Here is a 27,102-nt window from a genome sequence, read left to right as displayed (position 1 = left end):
TGCAGTGAGCACCCAGCTGCAAGAGCATCCTGTGAAACAGCTGTGTGCACTGCATTGATCAATGCCAATGGAAGCATAACGTTCCCCATGGTAATTCTGTGGCTGGCAGCACTCTAATTAAACTTTCCTTTGAAAATAAGTGAGAGGTTTGTAATTTTGGCCTCTTGTTCTGAATGGCATGCTTTTATTTAGAGATTTTTCCAACTTAACTTTTTAGGAGTTTCTGTAAATGCCTGAAGCAGCAGAAATCTCTGGATAATCCTTCTCCTTTCAAACATTTGATTTCAAAAATTATTGTTCTACAAGTTAATGTGTGCCTCCTTACAGCTTATACTCTATCTCCAGGAACTGGAATATGGAGCTCTTGCCATGCATTCTATTGTACAAGGTACTTGGTAAGCACAACTCTGGTTTCCACATGCTGACATTAAGCGAGTCATGTGTGATCACAAGGAGAGAGTTAATTCTTACTAGTTGCCTATGGGGTAATCAGAACTGTTGTGCTGGAAATTCACATGAAGAACTGCTATTCTCACATGAGAATAGGAGTGTAAGTATAGCCAGGCAAATTAAGGCTTTAAATTTAATGAATATGATTACTTTAGTAGGATATACAGAAAACACGTATTCTGTAAGTATAGTTGTTAATGAAATTCTTATTTTGGAAGACTTTTTTCTGCTCTGGCTCACCTTACCTTGTTACTGTGAATTTGGCTTAGACTGAGCCTTACTCTCAGGGTCTGATTTGTATGACTGCTGCAATAAAACTGGTTGAGGGTGCTGGTAGCACAAAGAGGTAAAACTCCAGGTCCCTTTCTGCTTTTGGCATTAAAGCCTCATGTCTGTGTGTGCTCCATTTAAATAATCAGATTTGTTTATTACGGTAAAATCACATTGGTCTTGCTTTTGGTCACCTTCAATTTGAGGCTAGTGTTGAAGATACCCAAGGAAATGGCCAGCCATGAGTTATGGCTCTTTCAGCTGCATGGTCCATGAGAAGTGTAGTGTCTACCAGTCCCTCCAGCACAGAAAGTTGTTCCCTGAATCAGAGTGGAATTTACTTTGCAAGAGGTTCCTGAAGATGATCTTGTCCATCACCTGACTGAGGTTCAAAGTTAAGTGTTGTTCAGGGTCTTGTCCTGGACCCTGAGTTTGGAAAGTCTCCAAGGTTGGAGGGTATACAACCACTCTGGGCACTTATTTTGCTGCCATGCCACTCTCAGGGTGGATTTTTCCTTTGTTTTGTGTGTATTTCCTTGGTTTCAGATTGTGACCTTGAATCTTACAGTTTTCTTGTGTACTGCTGGGAAGGGTCTGACTCTCCCCCTTAATGTGCTTCACTAAGCAGCTGGGTTGTTTTTATTATTCACTACCAGCTTGACTTTGCTTAGACCATTCCTAAAATGTTCTGTAAATGTTCTCTGACTATGGAATGTGAGTTTACATATGAGGAGCTAATGTGAAATAACAAGAATGTCCCAGCAGGCTGGCAGCTCTTAAAGAGCTGAATTTTGGCATTAATTCTTTGCTGCTTTATTCAAGCAAGCGCAGGAGAGAGAGCGACAATTATTTCAGCCATTTTATAGTTAGAAAAAGAGAAGAAAATCTGTTAGAAAAGAAACAAAGTTTTTGTAAAAATGGGGTTTTGGTGCTCATGGGAGGCTGGTTTTATCTCTGCCTTCAGGCACGTTTTGTTTAAAAAAAAATTAAAAATCTATTGACAGTCTTATGTGCTTGTTCTGGTAGTGCTTCTATTAGTTTTATTTGAAATTTTGTAATAGCTGGATGTTAGTCTGATAGTAATTTGTGCAAAATTGTAAGCCACCTTATGTTTCATTAACAAGATATGAATTATTTTGTTTATAGAAATAATTTAATTATTGGACATAGGAATTTTGAACAGAGCTGCTTTAGAATTGCCAGCATGAAACTAATTTGTTGTGTTGTAGATAAGTGGTGCTCTTTGTTACAAGCTTCCCCCTTCTGGTGTTTTCTGTGCCTGGAGGGAATGCTTAAGGCTGGGGAATTGAAATCCCCATATAGAGTGCAGTTAAAGGCAATTAAATGGAAATTCTTATTCACTCCCCCTTTTGCTGGATTGCAGATGAACAATGGACGTTGGCATTGGATGCTCATTTTCATGGCACTGCTTTCTTCTTGTCTATAAATATTTCCTAACCATCACATTTAGGAGTGGTTTTGTTCCTTATTAATAAAAAGGCAGAGTGGTTGCCTGAGGCCTCACATATTGATGTAAATCAGCACACCATGTACTGGGACTGCAGAAGCATGGCTGTGTCTGTAGCTGAGCTGAATATAAATTTCTCTGTGTTTTCTGAAGGCTTTGATTAGCATCTGATATAAGAATTTCAAGAGGACTGTAGATACTGAAGGGATCCACTGAGAACAGACAGAAGCATCTGTGTTGCTGTTCTTTTACCCAAATTGTCCTTGGGGAAAAGCCTATGAATTGTTGACATTTGTCCTACTGCTCTACATCAGTAAATAGACTCAGGATTAGTTATGTTTTCCATGTATCTGATCTCCTTAGCATTTCTGGCATTGGTAAAATCTCCATCACCTTGGCTTGCAAGTCCCTTTTGCAAGTGAAATCCCTTATGCAGGTATTGACTTATGTGATTTTACCATTGCAACAGCATTTGCATTTTTAGTGGAGATAGTTCAATTAATAAGCTGGTATTTGAAGATAAAGCTAGATGCTTTTTGCCTTTAGGTGCTAGCTTCTTCAATTATCCTTTATAGATTTCTTAGTTGCCTGTACCATGCTCATAGAGTCATTAAGGTTGGAGATCTCTAAGGTAAAATCCATACTTTGACCAAACACCACGATATCAACTAAACCAAAGTAGTGAGTGCCATGTCCAGGAATTTTTTTAAACACTTCCAGGGATGGTGATTCCACAACCCCCTGGGCAGCCTGTTCCAATGCCTGATCACCCTTTCAGAGAAGAAGTTCTTGCTGTTCAATCTGAACCTTCCCTGGCACAGCTTGGGGAAATTTCTTCTTGTCCTGTCACAACTATAGTACCTTTTATTTCAGATCATTAATGGGTCTATTCTAACATCCTTTTCACTCAGCAGCAGATACTCTTCTCTACATTTTTCAAATGGGAACTTGAGCTTCCTCAATTATCTGTAGCAAAGCATGAACTGAAAAAAACCTGTCCTTTGAAGTTTAATTTTCACCATTTTTCAAAAGGCAGACTGCTTGCATGAGAACAAGTAAGAAACCCCCAGTTTGTTAGCTTGCTTCATATTGACTGCAAAACATTTAACCTTTTTATTCCTGTAAGATGGAGCCTGTGAAGTAAAAGGTATGTTGTTACATTAAGAAAATAAAACTCACACACAGAAAAATCATATTAATCTTTTGTTCCATAGAGCATAAAAGTGATCATCTTGAGTCTGGAGTTTTGAAACTACTAGTGTTTAGCCAGGTGCTTGATATAATGAAATTTTGATTAATTGTCTCATTCCTTTTGACTGGGGAGCAGGTTAAGTCTAGGAACCTTGTTTCATGTTCTGAGCTGAAAGCTAAATTAGTGATGAGATAGATGCTCAGTCTTCTGCCTCTGCAGAAGAGTTCAGTATTCTGCTTGCTGAACACAGGAGGAATCAGACAATCAGCTGTTTTCAGCTAGCCTGCCAACCCAGAAGTTCATGATCTAGTTTTCTTGCCTATAAGCCCATGCTGATTCAGGCTGTGATCTCAATCTGGTTTTGAGTTTTCCATCTGCTTCCCTGCATGTGCTGTCCATCTCACATGCACTATCCACACAATGACTGTTAATTTTTTTATTCTGTCATCATTAAGCATGCATCTGCCTGTGTTTTGATTGCAATATGCCAAGTGTTTGCATTTGAGAGCTTTAATAACTTCAGTATTGGCTTCCAAAAGGAAACTATTGACCTGTCTCAGCCATCTTAAATGAACGTGACAAAGTTGTGTCAGCTGCACAAAGATTTAGTCTACATTATAACAAAATTTAGAGGTCTAAAACTTGGGAAAGTTTTAAAAAGCAGATATAATATGACTACAAACCATCAGTCACCTCTGCAAGAGTGTTTTTTGCTGCTGTACTGCTAAGAAACATGTTGGATTTATGGTGCTACATCACAAGTTGTGAAGGAAGCAGCTTTGTAACAATTGGGTTTGAAGGAAGGAGCAGATCCTGCTCAGATGCTGCTCCTCTGTTCAGCCTTCCCTAGAGGGGATTTTCTCACCGACCTCTGTCTGCCACAGATTGGTCCTTAGCAAAAAATTTCAAAGAACCCTGAGCTTTTTGTCAATTAATTTTGAAAAAAAAAGAAAAAGAAAAAAAATCCCATATGTAGCAAATTAAAAAAAAAAAAAAAGTCTTATCTGAGGGACACAGAATTGCAAGTGACTAATGGAATATTTGGTGATAAATGGGCATTCAAGTTGTGCAGCAAAATAAGGCCTGTTCCTGGAATTAACCAATAGCATCCTGAGCAAAGATTTCCATCTGTGATGCCATACTGACATTTGATGAGGAAATATGCTACCCTCTTGGATAATCCAGGCTGTTTTTTCCCTGCTTGTGTGCTATGGAAGTGGTGGTAACTTAATACATAATACATTCTGCTTTGCAGCAAGTTAGCAGCTCAAATAGGTAATCATTTGAACAATTTCAGAGCATTGTGCATTAAAAAAAACTAGTCAGTGTCAAAGTCATAAAGGTAGGCTGCCTGCTTGTCCTGATAGCAGTCAGGTTGTATTTACTGCTTATTAATCATTCCAGAGTAGAAGAAGGAATTTCTGTGAAGCATTTCAGAATTCCAGCCCCAGGAGGTCATTAGTAAAAATAAAAGTGAAATTCAGAAATAGCAGCCTTTATTATCTGCTTAAGTTTTAAACTAACCTTTTGCATGTGTGCTGCTTTCTACACCTAAATTAGAAATCCAGCCTCTCTTTTTCCTTTCTTTCTTGAAGTGATAAATATAATTTGTTTTAGACATCTTTTTATGTCACTGCACATTAACTTTCTACTGCTGTTTATATTTATCATATAAATATTACATGTCTGGAGCAGTCGTTTTTCCTTTGTTCCTTTGTAGATCTGTGCCCATTTTGTTCACAGCATTATTTCTGTCATACTTGTTTGCTTCTGACTGGAATTCCCATCTGGGGTTACTTATAGTTCAACAGTAAGTGGTGTTTTTCCTCCAATGTTACTCCTTTCTTCATTATCAAATTTGACCTCTTCCTTGTGGGCATTCAGTTTTACTATCCTTTAGTGATTACTATTTTATTGTTCTCAAAGTTCAAATTTTAAGATGCCTTTTAAAAATCATTGTAGTGTTATGCAGTTCTGAGGTTTCAGGAGATAGATGTCTATACATAGTTTAATGGTGTCTTATTAATTGGCTTTTACAACCAATTTATAAAAAAAAGCATATTCTAATTCAATCAAGAGCATCCTTTCAAACAAGATCTTGATGGGACCAGTGTAAGGTGAAAATCTGACTGCTCTCTGTTAGGACAGTCTTTGTTGAAGCAGTAAACTTGCTTTAGCTGATTTGAGCTGTTGTGCCTACTCTGGGAGGGGGTTTCTCAAGGAAACAGCAGCCCTGAAGGACTACACAGCCCCTTCTGGTCCAAACTTAAATCTGGAAGATGTCAGGAAATCCCCATGCTGTGATTACTGAACCCAAAAGCCAACAAGGGACCAATAGTGATTTCTAAGTGGTTTTAATGAGGAGTCCCACCAAGCAGCACCATGGAGAGAGGAGCAGTGGTGATTAACTGATACATCTGCACAGCATAGTACAGCACCTCCTCAGCATACTTGAGAGCATTCTATGAAATTACCAAGGTCTTATTCAATGGTGAATACAGGGAACATCTGCTTTGCTTTTGCTTTGTTTTATGTCTCCCTCGGTGTCATTTCACAGGAAAGCTGTTTCTCCACTCAGGCTTCCATGGCAGGCTGGTATTCCCACATATATCATAAGATCTATTCAGCAAGCCTGTTGGTATCCAGCACATGACCCAATTGCAAGTGAACTTCCTTTAACTTGCAGTGCAGGTCATCACCTTCTCATGTGAGCACAGTTACTTGAAATATTTCACATCATAGGTTGTAAGGTCTTACAGATAAGTAAATATATTAAGCAACTTATTAAAACATAAAATAGAGCAAATATTTGACTACCCAGCTGAAAAGTATTGATATGTGATCTAATTTAAAATTGATCAATCTTGTGGAAGACTTTAAGTGGACATGTCTGGAACATTTAAGAAGCTTTTTGGTGTTCTGTACAGGCTATGAAATAGAAAAGCAGAACTTTTTGCTTGCTTATAATTAGAAAGTATTTAATGTTCGTCTCCTTGTTGCATTAATCTGCATAATGGCCATCAATATCAAAAGTGAATTATGCTTGCTTGCTTTCCTTCCCCTGATTTTAACAACCTTATGGCAGTTTAAGAAAGAAATTAAATATTCCGATATTGATGAGTTGGGACAGGCTTGGCCATCAAAGAAATGAGGAAGAAATTCTACTGTACATGTGACTTAGCACTGGGACGATTGCCCAGAGTTCATGGAGTCTCTCTGGAGCTATTCAAGGACTGTCAGGATGCAATCCTGTGCCATGTGCTCAGGGATGACCCTGCTTGAGCAGGGGGGTTGGACCACATGACCCACTGTGGTCCCTCCCAAGGTGACCCATTCTGTGGTACAGTAGCATTCAAACTGGTTTTATAGGAACAAGAAAGTTTATGTATTTTCTGTAGTCATACATACAAGGAAATGTGGAGTACACAGTGATTTTCCACTATCCTATGTACCCCCCTGCCAAATCTATATTCATAGCTATTCTCAGACATCACACATGCTAAAAGTGCACCTTCAAAGTACACTAAGGAAAATCTGATATGCATCTGGAAGGCTGTCATCACTGTATACTGGTGTTGAAATCTGGTTCCCTGGTAGAGAGAGGGCCCCAGGTAACATTTGCTCATGAGATTCTCCACCCCTGCAAGTCCTACCTGCTCTTCTGCTGTGTTTTGATTTTACCCCTGGATAAGTGGCCTTTACATTTGTCTTGCAGGGTCTTTATTTGACTGGTGCTCACTAGGAAAAGTGAGCCATAAGTATGTAGAGGAAGATAATTTATTAGCAGTGTTCCCAAAACAGTTGTCTTAGATTCACAGGTATCAGTGTTTAAGTTTCATTAAACTGAATTTCTTGTTATTTGGAAAATCCTATTTAGCAAGTTGCTGATGCTTGCTATTTCAGTAACTTATAGCTTTTTGAGATGACAGCCGGGTTAATACATTATTGAATATTTTTAGAATCCTTTAATGCTGAGTTCACAGGATTCTCCAAGTGAAGTAGACTTAAAAGTTGAGAAGTTTTTGAAGAGAGTTTTACTTTGAAGTTTTTAAGGGTTGCTTCAGTTCTAGTGCCAGTAAAGCTTAGAACATGTTCTGAAAGTCTACAAATAGCAGCAGTAAAACAAGGGATTTAATTTGGCAAGGCTTACCGATGGGGAGACAAAGGAGGCCACAGCTTACAGTGGGTACAAATGTGGGTACAGAACTGGGTAGATAAAAGGCTTTTAGGGATAATTTTTCACTGAAATAGCATGTTACCATTACTCAAATTTCTCTCATGTATTAGGAGAAAAAAAAATTTGTGATCTTTCAGATGTGTTCACTTGTATTTAAGATGCATGAGAGAACTTCTGCCTGTGTTAGGCTAAATATTCTTCACATTAGAAGCCCTCTTTTGTCTTTCTCCAGAGTCAGGTCATGTCATTTTCAACTAAGTGTCTTTTTCTAAAAGATAATACACTCAAATCAGATTTTGCTTTTATTTTATATTTTATTGCTATTTTTATTTTTTGTGCCTATTATTTTATTACATTTTTTTTTCTTATTATATTATTGCTGGGTTTTCCCCCATTTTTTGTAGTTAAATGCTATCTCCATCATGTCTACTATCATGGCTTGTAGATTGCTTTCTTCAAGGTTGCTCCAGAGTTGTCCAAAATAACATCAGAAGCTGCCACTGAGAAATACTGCCTTATTAAATTGATCAGTGTAAGCCAGTAACAAGAAGACAAGCACTGAAATTATCTCTCTATTTAAACACTTCTCAGTTAAATTTCCAACAGAAGCAAAAACCACCGAGTATAAATGAAATGAAATGAAGGGGCTGACACACTGTGTTTAGCATCCCAGATGGCCACTGCTTGGTTCTCAGCTCATTTCTTTTTCTTCCAGGTTATAGGAACATTTTTCCATACCAGGAGATGAGCTCCTATAGGAAAAGGTTGTTGGAAATGGAAAGCAATTCAGTGAGATTTGTCAGCTATTGATGCTCTTTAAGCCAAAACAAACCACGTGTTTATTTTGCGGAACCAGAGAGGAAAGCAGTTGATGAATTATGGGTTGGCCTCGTGCAGGAGGATTAAACATTTGCACTAATTAGTGGCCAGTTAGCAGAACACCATCTTGGTCTCAGTGGAGGTCAACAGGATGGGGGCTATAAATCCAGACTGCAAACAGGAGCAGCCTCAAGACGCTTCATTCCAGCTAAGTGGGGCCCTCAGCTGCTGGGACAGTGTTTAATAGGTCAGAGTTTGGGATTTGCAGATCTATCCTATTCCTGCTGGCTGTGCAGCTGCTCAGTACTGTTGGTAATTGTTCTAGGGCTTCAGTAGGTTTTTACTGTGCTCTGTTTTCCCCTTGCAGGCTTTTGGCCAGTCCTTCTCTGTTCACCGCAAAGTGGCCGAAGATGGCGAAACGCGGGAAGAGACTCTTCTCCAGGAGTCTGCATCAAAGGAAGCCTATTACCTGGGCAAGATTTTGGAGATGCAGAACGAGCTCAAGCAGAGCAGGGCTGTGGTCACCAACGTTCAGGCAGAGAATGAGAGGCTCACTGCTATTGTCCAAGACTTGAAAGAGGTAAATGGGGCTGAATTTCTTTAGGGTAACATGGATAACATGGCTCTGAGTAAACAAAATAGTACAGGAAATGAAAATGCTCACCTTTCAGTCTGTGATATTCCCAGAAACCACATTGCCTGAGAAAGCTACAATTTAGAAAGGAGAAAATACCACTTTTGTTGGTTTTAAACACCACCACCACCTTAAAAATATAATAAAACCAATTAAAGAAGTTGTAATTTCCTAAGCACCCTTAGCATTTTGCATTGTATTTTATAGTACTGAATTTTACATCAACACATTTTCTGCACATTTCTGATATTTATGCAACTTTTCTTTCTCAGGATTTACATAATTTCTCAGGTATACTGGACTGCCTAGAATTAAATGAAGCTTTTGCTGGTTTTCTTCTACTGTGAAGCAAAATTAAAATGCATGCTCATGTTCAGAAAATGGGTAACAGTAAGGAAGTCAGATGTAGTTATTGACTATATGAGACATTGAATAATTTTGATGGAGAATTAAGTAATATTTAATAACTTGCCTTTTTTTCCCATTGGAATCTGGAAATTATGGAGTGTAGCAGATCAACTACATGCAGGGGAAGGCAGCGCTCTGAAATGAACCCACATATTGCCTGCATTCCCTGGGCATGCTTAGACATAGGGATTCTCCCCACTGTCCAGCTGCTGGAGGAGTTATTTCCTATGTGATTCTGGAAAGTGATTACTTAATGCATTAATTTGTTAATATTAATGGTTGCCATGTTTTCTGTAGCTGAATGGAATAGCATCCTTTTAGCCTACAGAAAGCCCTGGAACAGGGCTTTACTCCCATTGAGCATTTTTATTGTACTGCACTTGCCTGTAATACAGATCAGGTTTCAGGAAGAAGTACACACATGCCAGTTCATATATTCCAGTTAAAATATGTGATTTCAATTGCTATTGCAGGGGTTAACAAAAGAAAATCAAATATATTTTTAATTATTTTTTATCTACTTGTCCTAAAATCCTACCTTAAAATCTTCGTGGTGGCAGACAGTCAGTTGCTGACAGCCCTACCTGCTTGGTTTAGCTTACAGGTCCTGACGACTTGGGGTTCAGACACAAATGAATAACCAAGTTAGAAAAAAATGCACATTTGTCTTTGTACTCTATTCTTTTCCTTTGGGATTCCTTCAAATGCAAATCTCCCTTCCATTTTCTAAGATAATTATTGATATGCAGTTTGTTCATGAGGTAGTTTCAGTACCTGTCCTCCCTGGAATATTGATTGTCCTCATTTCCTTGGTGATAATAGTAACCCCTAGTGTGAAGCCAGCTGCAATTATTTCCTGCTCTAATGCTAAATCAAGCTACATCTAGCTAAGGCTAGAATCAAGCCACAGTAGTTAAAGTGCAATAAAGGAATTTACTTGAATAAAAATAAGGCTGATAAACTGATTGTTATTATTAAGATGATGTTGTACCCCAAGTATCAAGTCCTTGACCACCTGGAACTTTTATTTTGTGTTACTACAATCAATGTAGGAAGCATAAATGGAATTAGTGCAGTCAGTTCATTACACTACTATTATGATTAATTAATTACTTGAATAATAATAAGAAATAGAGGAGAGATTGGCACCTATTTCAGGCTCTTTGTGATTTTTTTCACACTAAATTACGCTGGTATTTCACCTTGTGCTCAAAGGAGTCTTGCGCCCAGCCTAGTATCCCTTGGTCCTATGGCTGTCATGTCCAAGTGCCTGCTGAAAGGATATGACCTTCTCCTGTAAGTGTTTTTGAATTTGTCTGCTTGGTTCTGCCTCCTGCAAGCTGGAAAAAGGAGATTAAACTTACTCCAAATCTTGACAGCTACAAAGGTGAAGAAAAAAAGTATGAATTTTCTGGTATGTTTTGGGATAAAGCCAGAATTAGGTGCTGCCATGGGTGGATTGCTACAATGAGGAAGCAATTTGTCTCTTAAGGCAGTAAATCTGGAAATCTAATTAGAGAAAAAAATGAAAGAAAAAATGTTGTTTTTATGTGGGCCTCTGTACTGAGTGATGCAAAGGTAGATGGGTAGATTCTGGACATGAATTACCTGATTGTATCCTGTCCTTCCCCCTCCCTGCCTCTTTCCCTCAAGAAAAACATGCTTTATGGCTGGTTTTTTTTGACATTAAGATATTTTATAAACTAAACAAACAAGAAAAAATAAATTCCTTTCACCTTCAGTCTTAATATAAAGGTTTGAATAAATTCTGTGTGGTTCTGGGAATAGTGTTTTTGCATGGATGACACAAATATATGTTAGTTTCTCCATGCACTCATCCACTTAGGATACTGATGACTGATAGGTGGGTTTTCAAAAAATGACCCCTGTTATTGGTATCACATTCCTAAATAATACACTCAGTGCTTCTCCACTCTGCAGCTTGTCATGAGAGTTATCTGGTGAATTCATTGTGCTCTTTGAATTTGCACAGAAATCCATAGTCATATGAATGTGTATGAGCATTTTCTGAACCATCAGAATGCACTCCCATGAATGCTGATGGCTTTTAGCAATCCTGGGAATTCCTTAGTCCTGGAGTTTAAAAATTCATACCTTTTAGCAAGTATCTGCCTTACAGTCACAGCTGATGTCTGCAGGGCAGCTTGACCTGCATCTCCCTTCCTATAAAAGGGAATGTATCAGGCTCAGGACTCTGGAGAATTATGCACCTCAGACTGCAAAAGCAAACAAACTGATTTCAGTCCTACATCTTGAAAAAGATGCTTTTCTGAGAACTTAATCATGTGCTTCACCCTGATGGGCATTAATGAAACCAGGAATCTCTGAACACAGATAGCTTTCTACTTCATGTTAAAATGATTAAAGGAGTAAAACACCACCAGCCTTATTTTTGATGTAATAAAAATCCCTAGAGTGTTGGATAGGAATCCTATTAACTATTGCCTAACTAAATAAAATACATATTTTGAAAAGCTCCCACCAAGACCTCAGATAGGGAATGTAGGCTGTTTAATTTGAACCAAAACTATACAGATTTTAAAACTGAGACCAGAGTCACTGTGTTTAGCAGTGAGAGACTAGATTTACAAAATCTGTATGTTAGGCATCACAGTTTATGATGGTGGCCTCTCTATATAGTGAGATCATTATGGTTATTAGATCATGTAACCTCCTCTAACAGTGTATAAATTGCCCTCATTTATTATAAATGTTTAAAAAATACTTTACTTTGAAAAAAACATTTTTAAAAGACAATCTTTTATCCTTTTCTAATTTTATGGAATCTGTTTTTCTACCTATTTAAAAGCACTGTTCACTTATAGCTGGGAGATGAGTAACTTTTTTCTCATTTGTGCCAGTGAGAAAATCTCTTCTCATTGGTGTATAGAGATGAAATCACTACCTTGAGAAGCTGATAACTGGCAGAGGTGGTTATGAAAGCCCACATGACCCAGCTCAGAAGCTGGATAAAGTTTTCCATGCTCACAGACAGGAAATCCCCATATAGAGGTGATGTCTGTATATACTCCTCCATCATGGGAAGGCTGAAAACCATGGAGCTGGGTATTTGAGTCAAAAAAAGTGGCAACTGGAGGGGAAAGAGAATGAGGCAAAGACTGAAGCAGGTGACAGTGTAGAAGATGGAGATGAGTGATGGCACAGTTCAAGATTTTTAGATGTTATGAGATTAGGCTGACAAGTTGTTTGGGGTGGGTGAGTGAATCTCTTGGTGTCTGAAGGGGCTGGCAGGTATGGATCAGCTCTTTCTTCCCATTAAAAGTAGTGAAAAGGAGAAAGCCAGGAAGAAAAGGGTTAAAACTCATAGGCTCTCTACAAAAAGCCACTGCAGCAGCTGCCTGGATTGCAGAAAGAAATGGGCACCTGGGTGCCTGCAGCCCACGAGATAGCAGATGAACAGGGGGCTTTATGTGATGACAATATTAATGGGCTGTGGAAACAGCACACACCTGGGTTTCTGGAGGCCAAACACAGGAAAGAGGGCAGTGGAAGAGTGGGTGGAGAGAAAAATAGAAATGTGTGATGTATTATGTGCCAAAAGCAGAAGTAAAAATGTCTAAGGTGAAGTTGTGCTGCCCTGCTGCCCTTGAAATCAATAGCTAAACATTGATTCACTTCAGCAGTACAAAAATCTTGCATTTCATGCTAATCAGAAAATGTGTGGGCATGGTAGCCTGGATTTTTTTGAGGGGAACTAATGTTTGAAAACAGAAAAAAATTTACAATCATTGTCTTCAAACTGGCTTTCATCTAAAAAAGTTATATATTAAGAACTGGACTTGCTGTATTAAACATGGCTTAAATCAAAATTTGCTGTTTGGTATTTAGAAATTATATTTTTTCAATCTGAAAAATTAGGGGGATTTTATCTTTTACAATTTTAAGTAAAACCTGATACTTTTAAATGTGAACACTTGTAGTCAATATGCTGTCATGGTACAACCAGAGCAAACACACCAGTTTCAGATTCTTGTTTTTCTGCTTTGGGTTTAGATTTGGGTACATAGTGCATCTTGTGTAATGTAGGATGCCCTTAGATCCTTTGTACATTCAATTGCCATCTACTGCTGGAAGCTTCTGCAGATGTTATGTGCTTCAATTTCTAGCTTTTGTAAAATTTTCTGTCCATCTAAAGGTATGGCTTGGCCTGAGGTCTGTCACTACTCTGTTGAGTACTGCTGTAGGAGCTGCTGGGGTCTTCTAAGGAGAGTTTTCCCAGCTGGCCACCTCACCCAGAGATGTCCTTCCACTCTGGTTCTGTGATTTTGGTGAGGTTTGGGGCTCCAGTTTGCTCTCTGTCCTGGGATTTGTGAATCTACTTTGTTCTCTGAAGAAAGAGCCCTAGCAGTTGGTTGGCAGGCTGTTCCTGCAGATGAAGCTGTTCCACATGGTTGGGAGGTAGTGCTTTGTGGGACTGAGCAAGCTGATGAGAATGACTGTAGCCTAAAGGCTAAACCACTCAGATGGGAATAGGGAACAAGTTCTAGTCCCTATTTCAATTAATGTTGGATAAGAAATACTTAAATATTAATTGGGTCAGAGAGCCAAACCCCAGCCTCTCCTCTGTGAGGTGGCAGCCCTCAGCAAAGGCTGTCTCCATCCCTTAGAGTGTGGTCTGCAGCCTGGCTCTCCCACAGCAAGGGCTTAACTGCTGAGCTCTTGGAGAGAGGCAATTCTGGGTAACCAAGTGAGGTGACTTTTACCAACTCTGCATGGAAAAAAGACAGAAAAGCTAAGTCTGGGAGAGGAATCACTGCTAGGAATTATGTGCTGCAGGAATACCTTTTAGCTTGGCAATAGTGACAAAGCTAGTGAACTCTCTTCACTTTTGTTAGCTTGCTTTTCTTGTAGTTGTCTAATTTCCTTTGTGCCTAGAACAGGGAGCCTGTGGTTGTGCTCTGGTGTTTACCCCAGACAGTGAAGTGATTTAAGTGACTGCAGTGTTGACTCTGACCATGCAGCCTTACATGATCTCATCTGCTCCCTTGCGGTGTTGTCCCGTGCTTTCAGTGTCTGCATCCACAGCCTTATCCCACTCAATCTATGTGGAGTGGAAGTTTGCTTTGGCATCTATGCCAGTCAAAGAAAACTCGCATTATAAATATTTATCTCCTTGCTGATATTAAGGTGGTACTTACAGCAAGAGCCTTGTATCATGACCTGGACAAGAGGATCAAGTGCTCCCTTGGCCATTTTGTGGACAACACGAAATTGGGCAGAAATGTTGCTCTGTCGGAGTGGAGAAAGGCTCTGCAGAATGATCTGGACAGGCTGGATTGATGGGCTGAGGACAAATAGAATGAGGTTCAACAAGGCAAAGTCCTGCACTTGGGCCACAACAGCCTCATGAGTCACTACAGGCTTGGAAGACAGTGGCTGGAAAGGTGCCTGGTGGAAAAGGCCCTGGGGGTGCTGGTTGACAGCAGCTGAACATGAGCCAGCTGTGTCCAGGTGGGCAAGAAGCCAATGGCACCTGGCCTGTACCAGCAACAGAGTGGCCAGCAGCAGCAGGGCAGGGATTATTCCCCCAGTATTCAGCACTGGTGAGGCCACACCTCAATTCCTGTGTCCAGTTTTGTGGCATGAAAAACATGACAAGAAGGACATTGAGGTGCTGGAGCAAGTCCAGAAAAGGGCAGTGGATCTGATAAAGGGTCTGGAACACAAGTCCTAGGAGAAGCAGCTGAGGGAGCTGGGGTTATTTAGTATGGAGAAAAGGAGGCTCAGAAGAGCCTTTTATCACTGTTTGCAACTTCCTGAAAGGAATTGTACTGAGGCAAGGATTGGTTTCTTCTCCGGAGTAACAAGTAGTAGGACAAGAGGAAATGGCCTGCAGTTGATGCCAGAAGAGTTTGGATTGAAACTAAGAAAATATTTCTTCACCACAAGAGTGCTCAAGCATTGGAACAGGTTCCCCAGGGAGGTGATGGAGTCACCAGCACTGGTGGCATTTAAAAGAAACATAGATGTGTAATTTGTGGATGTGGTTTAATGGTGCACTGGCCATGCTGGGTTAATGGTTGGACTTGATGATCTTAGAGGTGTTTTCTAATCTGAATGATTCTATGATTTTTAGAAGGAGATAATTAAGAAAATATGCTGGAGTATTCAACATGGACATTGTTAATGGTGTTTTGATCCTAATGGACTGCTTTTTGAAAAGAAGCTGTAGGAGTGAGATGGAGTGAGCTCTAGTGCTGCTACAGCAGCCCATGGACATGACTGAGGGGCGGGTGTCAGGTGTCTGAGAAACAAAGTGGAGCTGGGTGTGATAGAGAAAGGGCAGAACTGTTCCTCCTGGCAGGAGAGTGCTCACATCTCAATTTAGGGCATTTTCAGCATAATCAGTAGAGCTGACAATATTTATATTCCTTTGTTGTGAAAGTTACTGTCATCTGGTTAGAACCAGCTCTAAATTAGGCTTATATTATGTGTTATTATGCCCACCGAGAGATGTTTTTATTTTCTCTCACCTGTGTTTAGAAAAGCCTGCCATAGGAAGATTCTGCCATGCCATCCTCATAAATGTTTCTTTCTTCTTTGCTGATAATGTTAATGGGTGATGTTTTCGCCTTAAGAGGCTGCAAAAATTGCTAAAAGTATACTGTTTCCATCTACTTTCAGCAGAAATTTCAGATGGAGTTTAGTCTGAAAGCTTGTTACATGGTTTTCTCTGCTCTGTACATGTACTTTCCCTGTTCACAGGACTTCTGAAAAGAAACTAAATCATTTTCTTTGTCTAGGAGACAAAAAGTTACAGCAAGCTGTGGCCTGTAATCCTACCAAATCTCTCTTCATGCTGTGAAATTAATGGGTATACTAATAGACTGATGTGGTCTCTCTGTGAGAGAAAGAGCTTTGAGTATAGGCTGCAAGACCACTGTCAACTGCTCTGAGTGTTCCTATTAACAAACAAAGATTTAATTACAGATCTGTCATTCAGCTCCATCTTCTGACTCAGTTACCATCTGATGCTTTCTTTGGGTTCTTGCTTCACAATTTGGCTAACAAACCACTCAGGCAAAACCAAAGGTGGCTATGGAAAGATTCACCTTTTTTGTTTCCTGAAATGTGGTTTATGATCCTAAATTGCTATAGTCACTCATAAAATGGTTGTTTCGAAGTTCATGCTCCTCATAAGCAGCAGCTGTAATAGAATAGGAAGCTCAGGAGTTTGGGGTAAATACATTTTGCTGTGGCACTGTTTTCTTAGAGTAACCAGCTCATTGTTTTGCTATTCTTACCCTCAAATACACTTGCAAGCTACCAAAAGCATATTTGAGTGGTTGCGTTTCCAGTTAATGAGCCCAAACAAGGATTTTGGATACAAATTTGGGACTTGACACATTCATGACACTGTTTTCTTTGGCAAGGTTCAGGCATTTAGCTCCGCTGGGAATAGCAGAGTCAAACAATGGACACTAGGGAGGTCAAAAAAAGGCCAAGTGGGATAATGGAGCATAACCTAGGGACTGTTGCATAAATACAGAGTCCCTTGTTAAAAATACTCAAATTCCCAGCTCCTTCTTTCAGAAAAGGGGCCTCAAATAGAGAATGAAAGAGGGGTGCACTTTCATTGCCCTTGGTAAAATTTGGGCAGTAATTAATCAAATCGGGATCTGGCAGTGCTGGGTCTTACATAAGTTCTTTGAAAGAATGACCCCTTATTTGTGCCATGGTGGTGTTTCCAAGCCCTTTGTGTCCCCCTTTGTGCAGGGAATTGAGTGACCACGTGCTGAGAGGACAGTTCTGGAAGCCAGAGGCATTACCTGGGTTTAAAGAAGAGTGAGGCACATTTCATGGGGCATTGGGCCATCAGTATTGCTGCCACCTGAAGATCCAGTCCCAGTGCCCAGGACTGGTAGGGGATGCCAGGGAAAGCATCTTGATATAATATCCTTGTTTCCCAGTATCCTACTGGTATCACACACCAGTGGCTGCTTCAATATTGGACTAGCTGCTCTCTGAACTTGTCAAGACATTATTTTGCTTTTTCTTGTGGCCTCTACATTTTTAAAATGTGTAACTTTTCTGCCTTGCTTTTGTTTCTGGATGAGGAAGCCCTCTTAAGAACTTTTTGTGCTGACTAATTCTTTTCAGTACTAATTTGCTGGTTAAAAATAACTTGGGCTTTTGTCTATTCAAGTGTGTGGATTAAGATGTTTTTTGGCATTGCTGGGATTAGCTGCATTGCCAGTTTTTACAGAATCCTTGCAATGTGATCTCTCAGGAGCAAGAGCTCAGGAGCTGTGTTCACCTGTACCTTGTGACTTCATTCATTAGCCTGGGAATAAGTGAGAAAGGAAAAATACCCTGGGTGCCAGACTTTGAGTCTAAAAGCTTAAGTAGCCTTTCAGATAAAGTAAAGGCATAAGGAAAAGGATAAATTTTTGCTGGAAGTTCTCACTGCCTGAGTGCATAAGCAAATAGGGCATAAATTGTGGTGACATGTGTCACTGATAAAGAATATTAAACAACAAATGAAGGTAAGTTTGTTGCCCCTGTTTTAATAAGTTTCCTTTGATTTTTTTATTAATATCCTGAGCAGTTTTCAGTTAATAAAAAAAAAAGATAGTTAATACTTCCCTGAGAGACTTCTTCCCAGTCACTCAGTGTTAGAATGTGCCTGGCAATTGTTGAGTGCTTTATGCCTTCAGCACTCATTGGGATCTCATTGGGATTACAGAACAGCAATCTAGTTGTATTCCCAGCCATCAGTACACAAGGCTCACGCTTCTCTCCTGGGAATACACACATGCACTGTAGCCCTGCATAATTGTACCTTCTGTTGTTGATTTGCTCCTGTTTCCTGCATATGGATGTGTCACTGCCTGTTTTCCTTCCTCCTAAACTATTTTTCTCATTTTTAAACAGTACAGAGTGGATGGCACTGACTGGTCAGAGATGAGATCCACCAATCAAAACTGAAAAACCCAGTGATCTCAGCTGGAGCTGTGATTAGTTACTTGGACCTTAGGGAAACTCATGGGTGCTAATCACATGTGGAAAATAATTATCAGCTAAGGTGCTTCAGCTTCAACATCTGCTCTTATTTGTTCAAGACCCACATTTATTTTCAGTGTATTTTTTTTCCTTGTCTTTTAATTGATACTAATTTATTTGTAAGGGTTTCTCCTGGGATTTACTGGGTAATTTTGGGAAATGGGAATTACCTTTTCCTGGTGGTGTGTCTTGGCTGACAGGACATGGAGCATTGCCTGTGACCTGACCCCAGAAGTGCATGATTTTTGAGGTGCAATCACAGCAAGATGGAACAAAACACATCTAAATTATGCCTTTGGATTGTAAGCAACTACTAAAGAGGTTTTTGGCAAAAATCCCCCACCCCCAACAAAATTAAAGAAACCAGATAGAAACAAAACCTCTGAAACCCTGAAAATTATGAGGAAAGTGGGCATCTTTGGGGATTATATTTTTGTGCACTTTATACTAGTATTTTCCCATTTAGATTCATTCAGACTACATCTTACAAAACTGAAGTCTGTTCTGTCTGGCAACCTTGAGGCTATCCTTAAATGTGGTCCTCTGTGGGACAGGTTCTTCTCTTCAGTTCCCCACTTCTGCCTCAAAACCTCAAACTCATTACCATTTTGTCATTGGTATGAAATCATTAATAAGTTTTTGGCTCCCATCATCTGTACTAATTGTGCTTTCTACAACAAGGGGAAAATTTATAAGAGGAAGGTGACAGAAGGGTGAACAGCAAGAGCCTCAAATATGCCATCTCTTTTTCTCCCTTTGCCCTTAGCTCGTTATTTTTAGTTATTCTCAGCAGTCAGTGCCAGTCAGCATCCGGGAGGTGGGCAGCAAGTCAGGCAGAGGTCAGACAGTGTTATCACCCTTTCATTGTGATGGTCAAATCCACCCTTAAGCTTCAGGATTGAGGGAAATGCACTTTTGCTGGCAAATGTTTTAGATGTGTACATGCAGATGCTCATACATAATCAGAGCTTGTCTGCTTCTATGATGTTATTGTTAAAACAACCCACATCAAATAGGTAGGACTAGATATGAATGCAATTTTTGCCTTTGCTGCTCATTCATTGTGCCTGTGTAGCCTTTCCTCTCCTCCTGAAGCACAGTGTGTTGGCTCTTTCAGCTAAATGTGCCTTGAAGGCATCATTGTAGAGCTGGGATTTTTCACTTCAGTGAGATGGTCGGGCTGTCTGCTCTGATACTGGCTGTGAACTCTGCCTGAAGAGTGGCTGTGGCATCACAGTGTCAGCTCAGAGTGAGCTGGGTTAAAAATGGGTCATTTTCCACCAGTCCTGCACACCTAGTCACGAAAAGGGCATCTGGAGGCAATGCTCTTCACTAGTGCAACACTGTGAGGTTTGGCTCATGACACAGGGGGTTTTCCACTTGTTTCTTGGGGTCCCTTGTGTCTTGTTATCCCGAGGGAAGTGGCAACACAACAGCAGTGAGAAGATAAAGGATTCTGCTTATTTGCTTAGTAGCTGGATATGATTAAAGTGTCAGGGGCAAAATTCTGGGTCAGTGTGGAGGAAGGAAAGTGTTTCTTTCAGAATCAGCTTCTCTTGCATGTCTGCTCTTCTCTGACTCTCTGCCCTTCCCAGATAAGGGACACACAGAGACGTATGAGAAAAGCAGGGAAGAAAGTAGAAAATTCAAGAAATAGGTATGGATGGGGGTTGGTTGTCGAATAAATGGGAATATATTAAAGGAAAAACTTGATAGTTTGCTCTGTATCAAGTCACTCTGCTGGGTATGCTCACTCTGTTGATGTGCTCCACAAATGTGAGAGGAAAACAATGTTCTTGGTTTGTTATCCAAGGCAGAAATGCAGTGAGGAAGAAGCCTGGAATCTACAGACCCCTCTGCAAGATGCTCATAGGCACATTGTAGAGCTCGAGCTCACGTTATTTTGGCAGCAATTCCCATTGCCATTTTACTGCACAATAAGTTGCTAAGCAGATAAGACATAGCTGGAGATGGAGATTTATATGATTGATGTGTTCTTGATACTAATTTTATTGAGGATCTTTGAGCCATTATTGTGAAAAATGCATATTATATGATTGGCTCTTCACAAATATTAAAATGAGTACTATATGTGTTATGTTGGAAAGTTATGCTGTATTAATCTCTTTTAAGCAGTGCTGTGGTATGGTAACTCAGCACTTCACTTTGCAACATGCAACTAGTGGGTATGAAAAGGAAATATGATTCCTCAAAGTATATGGCAAAAGAATGATTAATTTACATAAATGTTGCTGAAGCTGAGCTGGTGGTTGATTTGCCTTGCTTTTCTGGGTAACAGCTTCTCACTGCAGCACTGAATTCCTAAAAATTGGTCCTTAGATCACCCAGGCAATCCAGAGCCTGAACTCAGCACAGGGCAGGTGGTGCAGCTGCCCTGTGCTGGAGCTGATCACAAAATCAGAGTTCATTATTCTTGATAACATGCTAAAAGGTGGAGGTTTTCTGAAACAGAAACACCACCAAGGCTGTGCACTTCCCATTTTAAGTTTAAAGACCCACCTAGTTTTGGTTTTCCTTCCTGATACTCTAAAATTTTCATTTTTTGAACTTCAAAACATGCACTGTCATTACATTCCCTTGAAAATGTTAATATCATTTCAGGTGGACTAGCAATACAGAAGTGTTTTTAAATTCTAGTAGCAATTTAAGATTAAATTTCACTTATAGTCAATAAAGTGATTTATTTTAAAACAGAGTTATGGCAGTTATGACTCTGGCATAAATCTCCATCTCCGGGCAGATTTGTTTGGAAGAAATTAGGTAAGAGGAAGAAGAAAGAAGAAACTAGGTTAAGAGGAAAAAAGAGTAAGTAATAAATTCTAGAGGGCAAGAAAAATGGCAGTGCAAACCTCACAATTGGCTTTTTAAAAGTACTTATGATAGATAAAAACATAAAAAAGCAAAAAGAATATGTGAAAGCTGTCAAGGGGCTGACTTCAAATCAGCACTGACATTTACAGAGCACTGGCAAATCAAGTTGCATAAAAAACAGTCGCATATCCTGGCCTCCAAAACTCAAATATTTGGATGATGATTGTGAAAAATGCCATTCACTTTTGTTAAAATTTTAGAAGTTTAATAGTAATGAAAATAGTAATGAAAAGTAGGATAAGAGACAATAAAAAGCAAAGAATTACAGATGTCTGGGTGCCTGGCACTCCACCAACAAGCACACCTTGCTAACAAAGGATTACCCCTTAAAAGCAATAGCCTATTGCATATTCATATATCTCATACATGATTCAAACATTCCTTTCAAACTAGGGTGTTTCTGCTTAATTTTAGCTTCCCCCCTCCCAGTCTGGTAAATCAACCTTCTTGTTTCCTCGAAGTCTGAGCTTTCCCAATGAGGAGACAATAATTCTTCTCTTGGAATCTTGGTGGCTGTTGCTGTTATCTCTTACCCAGATAGGATAATGTGAAGAATTTCTTTATTATCTTTTTCATTCCTTGAGCTAGTTACAAAACGATCTTATATCACATTGTTTCTATTTTAATATTATGCTATAGCCTAAAAACTATATTTACCACACTACTTAACAGAGATTACTATATTTTTGTTCTTAGCTCCATTCAGAAATATCAAAAATACTGATTCTTTGCACAGTCAGAACAACTGCTACAGCCTCTGTAACTCTGTGCCTTGAGGCAGAAAGAGCCACGATCAGCTATTTAAAGACAGGAGAGTTAGCAAAAAGTGTTGGGTTTTGACTGCAACTGGAAAGCTCCTTGCTATCCAGTTGCAAGGTTGCAAATATATTCGAGATTATTTTCATTTGTTGTCATTTCAGTAAAAATCTTGGCAATAACTCAGAGTGAGCTAGAGAGGTAATCTTTCTTTACATCAAGAAGCAAATGCAAAATCTGGTTTATCATTCTGTTTTTCATATCATATTGCACTGACCTCTTCCTCAGGGGTTGTAAGCAATTCCAGGACATTAAAACAAAAATAGGCTGTTTTTTTCTTTATTACATACCCCTGCTTAAGGAAATCTAGCCATGACTCTTTCTTTTCAGCCTAACACTGCAGCAAAATTTATAAGCTACATCATCTTGTAATGCTTGTCTTATTGCAAGAAACCTAAAACCACAGCCAGTTTTTGTTACATGTGTTTAAGCATTTTTCTTCAAATTTTTTTTTCTTTAAAGGTTTTTTTTTTTTAATGCTGAGTTTTAGAAGGGAATCACTTCTCTTAGTTATGCCTTGTAATAGTGGAGGCAGTTCCAAGCATCATTCCCACCTGAGGGCTGGAAGGTCAAGTTATTTTTAAATCTAGTGCTGCAGCTGAAAAACAGTTTAGGCACTGTAAAGGTGTAATTCAATGGGATGGTAAAATGGGTTGTGAAAACAGCAGTAAAGTAAAATACACACATGTCACTTCCTCCACTGAAGCACATAATTCAGGGTGTGTTGGGGTGAGGAGCCATGTGCCTTTTCCTCTTCTGGCTTTCTCTTTCCATGTCCTGTCTGTAATCCATTAGAGACTTCCATTATTTCAGCATGATTGGGGTTAACTTCTAAACGTGATGTATTGCTGCCTTCCCTCATGAATACAGAGATGGCACTTGTTTTTTCAGCTAGGATATTCTCCAGCTAGACTGAGTTTTTTTTTTTCTTGCTGTAATTTTCAATTTATCGTGTGCGGTTTTATTGCACAGCCTTGATAGCCTATTATTGTTCCATCAAGGGTAAGAAAAATTAATTTGGTTTGAGAGAGGTTGTATATGAAGTAGACATTTTGATTTTGGCTTTAGGAAGCACTTTCTCTTGTTCTCCAGACGATAGACTTAAAAAATTCAGCATTTTCATAGAGGGTTAACTACTTTTCATTTAGAAAATACCAATAAAGCACTGAAAAAGTAATTTGACCCATCAGCAAAGTGCACCTGTAATATGAAATGTCTCTCACCCTCACCTTTCCTCCTGCTGATGTGTGTGGTGTTCATGCATTTGGGCAGCTAAACAGCGTGTCCACTGCAGTACCAGTATCCAGAACTTGCACATACCTTGGAGAGAGAAGCTTTGCTGAAAGAGAAAAATGTAATTTCTTTTAATAACTTCTGCAGCTAGATAAAGAATAAGCAAATTCTTTTAATAGCAGGGATAGTTTTCCCGAGGTGAACATTTTCTCTGTACTTGCCTACTTAATTTTTCTCAAAAGAGGCCTCGAACTGCCTTTAAAGCAAATTGTTCATCACTTATCATTGTCACACAGTCCAAGTCATGTCTCACCCCTTAAATCCAGCCAGATTTTCAGATGTAGCTGTCCTGGGAGGTTTACCTGTGATGATGGAGATGTGGCTGGGTGTGCTGAGCTCGCTTGTGCATGGCTAGCTTTCAGAGGGCATTGATTGTCAGAAACGTGGTGCTAGCAGAGGTTTCCTGAGCTGTTGAGTGGCTGGCAGTGTGTGGGGCTTGTTTGAAGAGTATTTTTCTCCCAGAGGAGATGGATGAGTTTCCTATGGCTTCAGAGTGGCTTTTTTGGGAGCAGATAAAGCAGAACAGCCGTCGAGTTATGAGGGGACATGAGTATGAAAGAAAACCAGAAACACTAGTAGAGAATCTTTCCTGATGAAGGTAATGAACATGAAGATGTTGTCAAGATTGCTGCTGTGTAAGGGTAAGTAGGATTGGAGTTTTAAGAGGAGCTAGTGGGAAAAACAAAAAAACAAAACCCAAACATTTAAAGCTGATTCCAGGTCTTTTTTTCAGCCAGGAAATGACTTTTGCAGATGTCACTTGCTATTGTTTCCGAGTAAAGGGAGAACTATAGATATGTCTTCTCTTGTGGACTGAAGCATTTTTTCTGTGCATCCCCTCCCAGGAGAACTGTCTTCCACTCTTTACCTGTGTTTATTGACTTTCAGTGTATTTTACAGCCTTATACTTTTAATAATTTCATGCCTTACTCAGGCCAGATAAGTGCATTTCAACTATTTTCAGTGTAAAAATCGCCTGAAGGCAAACTTGGGCATGTACTGCATTTTCAACGTCCTTATTCAGGGAATGCAGTGGTTATGCTCTCCAGCACCATGCCATTATAGAAAAATCACCATCCCCCAGCTTTGTGCACTTCCCCTGCTTCAAGGGTGTTAAACCTCACAGTTACTGTTGAAAAATGAATGCAAGAGTTGCACTGGCCTAAAGTTCTGCAGTACAGAAAATATTTCCAACCTCCTTGTACTGTGAGAGTTACCCCAGAAGGATTTTCTTTCCTTTAAGGTACAGCCAGCTGGCTGCCAGAAGCATCTTGGTGCCAGACCAGACTTGAGAAGCTCTGCTCGAGTCTTATTTGACTTCTACTTTTCTAATGTTTATGTGAGGGATAAGTTTTTGAGACTTTAGTGCTTGTGCTTTTCCCCCCACCCCCTTCCTCTTTGGCATCAGTTGAACCATATCTAGCATATATTTGCCTCATTGTTTAAAATTGCTACTGAAAATTGCTCTGTGTTGCTGCTGTTTAACCATTTGCATGATGTTATGCTAAGTCAAAGGAAAAAACAAGCGCACAAACCTTCTGTGCTTCTCTTTCCCATTCTGTAAAATTGAATGGATTTTTTGTCATCAGTGTGCAACACTTCATTTAGAGCTCACAAATAGACTATTTAGCTGTTAATGATAATAGTGATAAAACCAATTCTTTCTATTTTTTCTGAAAAGACTCTGCAGTGCTTTGTAGGTAGGGAAGTGCTTCAGTAACTGTTGTAATTAAAGCCTTTCTCCTTTGGAACATATGGCAGGATGGGATAAACAGGCAGCAAGAAGAAAGCTTTGTATGAAACACATAATGGGAAAAAGTGCTTTGGTCAGAGAGAGAAGCAATTTTATAAATTCAAAAAGTGCCCAAACCAGCCACAATTTGCCTTCTATGAATGCTGTCACACATGTGGCTGGGCAGCTAAGCATGCTCTAAACTTGTCTTTTTGATAGGTAAGATGGATGTGCAGTTCAAGATAATCTTCTCCAAAAGAACACCGTGCCTACAAAGAAACCAAACCTAAGGTCAGCACCAGCAGACAAATTAGGAGAAATGGGCTGTCTCTGTATGGGATTTCCTTTTAGAACCACTAACATGGTCATGGTGGACAGTCCATAATCTTTGATTCCACGGGAAACAAAAAAAATATTTCTGCCTCACCCTCAAAATGTTGCATTTATTTCATAGGAGAGTAATTTTCTAATCTTATGGAATGATAAAGATCATCTCTATAAGTGAGGTCTAGTGATGCCTGGTGCTGCCATCTGTTCAGCTCCCTGCCTACTTGGTGAGATAATTATACCAGTCTGTTCCTGTAGTACACACTTATCTTATTCATATGAGGGCTAAAATACTGTGGAAATAAATTCTATTTGCAATAATACTAATTTTTTTTTTTTTTAACCAGGACATGTTTTGCCAATTTCCCACCTCTTTATATAAATGCTCGCATTGTTTTGACTGCTAACAGAAAATATGCACTGTTTTAAATGTGCTCTAATTTAAGGTGTATAATTTGTACAGACTTGTTATAATGAGGTGATTTTTTACCTGTAGATTTTTTATCTGTTGAGGCACTGAGGCTCAGATCTTCATTTTTAGTAACTGGCTGCCCTCTTGCTTTTTTTTTTTTTTTTTGGTCTCTTTGACACTTGGTGATCTATGTGAGATGAGGGAGGAAGTTTGGATGAAGAGGATGCTGGTTTCATCCTAAAACTCAGAAATTCCTGGATTCTTGAGCCCCTAACACTAACTGCAGTGTAGTGCTTACCCTACCCAAAGTTCAAAAATTGTAATCTTCTTTGCAGTGTTCCTAATACTGAAGAGCTTTTGACAGAGCTAGTATCAGTTTGTTTCTTCTTTATGTATTGCAAAAGAGAACCCAGACTCTGTCATGTAGCAGCTCTTTCACATGTATTTTGTGTGCCTAAACATGGAAATTACTAGCAACACTCAGCACTTTCCCTGATGGAGTATTTTAAAAACCTCCCATCCTTTTTTGGTTTGTTATTCAATTACAGGGTATTACAACTGTTTTTCTCTTTAAAGAAAGGTTTTTTTCACTTTAAGAAATTCCTTCTATATAAACTCTTCTGTTCAATTTTCCATTTACTTTCAAAGCTGTGTACCAATGCTAAATCCACGTTTCTAATTGAGATTCTAGGCAGCAGAAGTTGCATCATTGGCTTTTGTTCTCCTGTGAAAGCTCATACTAATGGAAATTGCCTTGTATAAAGCAGTCCCCTTTCACCTTGGGAAACAAAGAGGAGTTCCTGTCTGAAACAAGTCCTGTGGCATTTCAGTGTGTTGAAAGAGCTGTGCTGAGCTTTGTCCGGAGCCTTGAGTGTCCTTATCAGCGCTGGTGTTGTGGTGATGAAATAAATGGCCCTGCCACGCTGGGGCCATCTCTGAGCCACTGGCCAGGCTGGGAGCAGCCCCTGGGCTCTGTGCAGAGCCTGGCAGGGAGCTGGTGCTTGACCTCTGGGGCAGTGCAGGAAAACAGCTGTGCCCAAGCTGCCCTTCCCTTCCAGTCCTGCACTTAGCAGAAACGCAAGATCATCTTCAAAGCTCACCCAATTGACGGTGTGTGAAAGCTTCCTATTTGAATTCCTCCCCTGATTGTCCTGGATTTGGGTCAGA

The 27,102-nt window shown here is 39.6% G+C and overlaps 1 protein-coding gene across 5 annotated transcripts in view; it reads left to right on the top strand.

The window, feature by feature from the left end:
- Positions 1-27,102, top strand: part of BICD1 (BICD cargo adaptor 1) — a 167,436-nt gene that overhangs the window by 75,096 nt on the left and 65,238 nt on the right. For all 5 annotated transcript variants that reach the window (XM_021540005.2, XM_031507959.2, XM_021540007.2 and 2 more), the window contains exon 2: positions 8,744-8,956. In XM_021540005.2, coding sequence (XP_021395680.1) covers positions 8,744-8,956 — 213 coding nt within the window. The remainder of the gene's footprint in view (positions 1-8,743; positions 8,957-27,102) is intronic.

The sequence above is a fragment of the Lonchura striata genome, chromosome 5 (genome assembly GCF_046129695.1).
Source record: "Lonchura striata isolate bLonStr1 chromosome 5, bLonStr1.mat, whole genome shotgun sequence".
Taxonomy (NCBI): Eukaryota; Metazoa; Chordata; class Aves; order Passeriformes; family Estrildidae; genus Lonchura; species Lonchura striata.
Note: the sequence above shows the minus strand (reverse complement) of the source record. Positions and strands in the feature narration are given on the sequence as shown.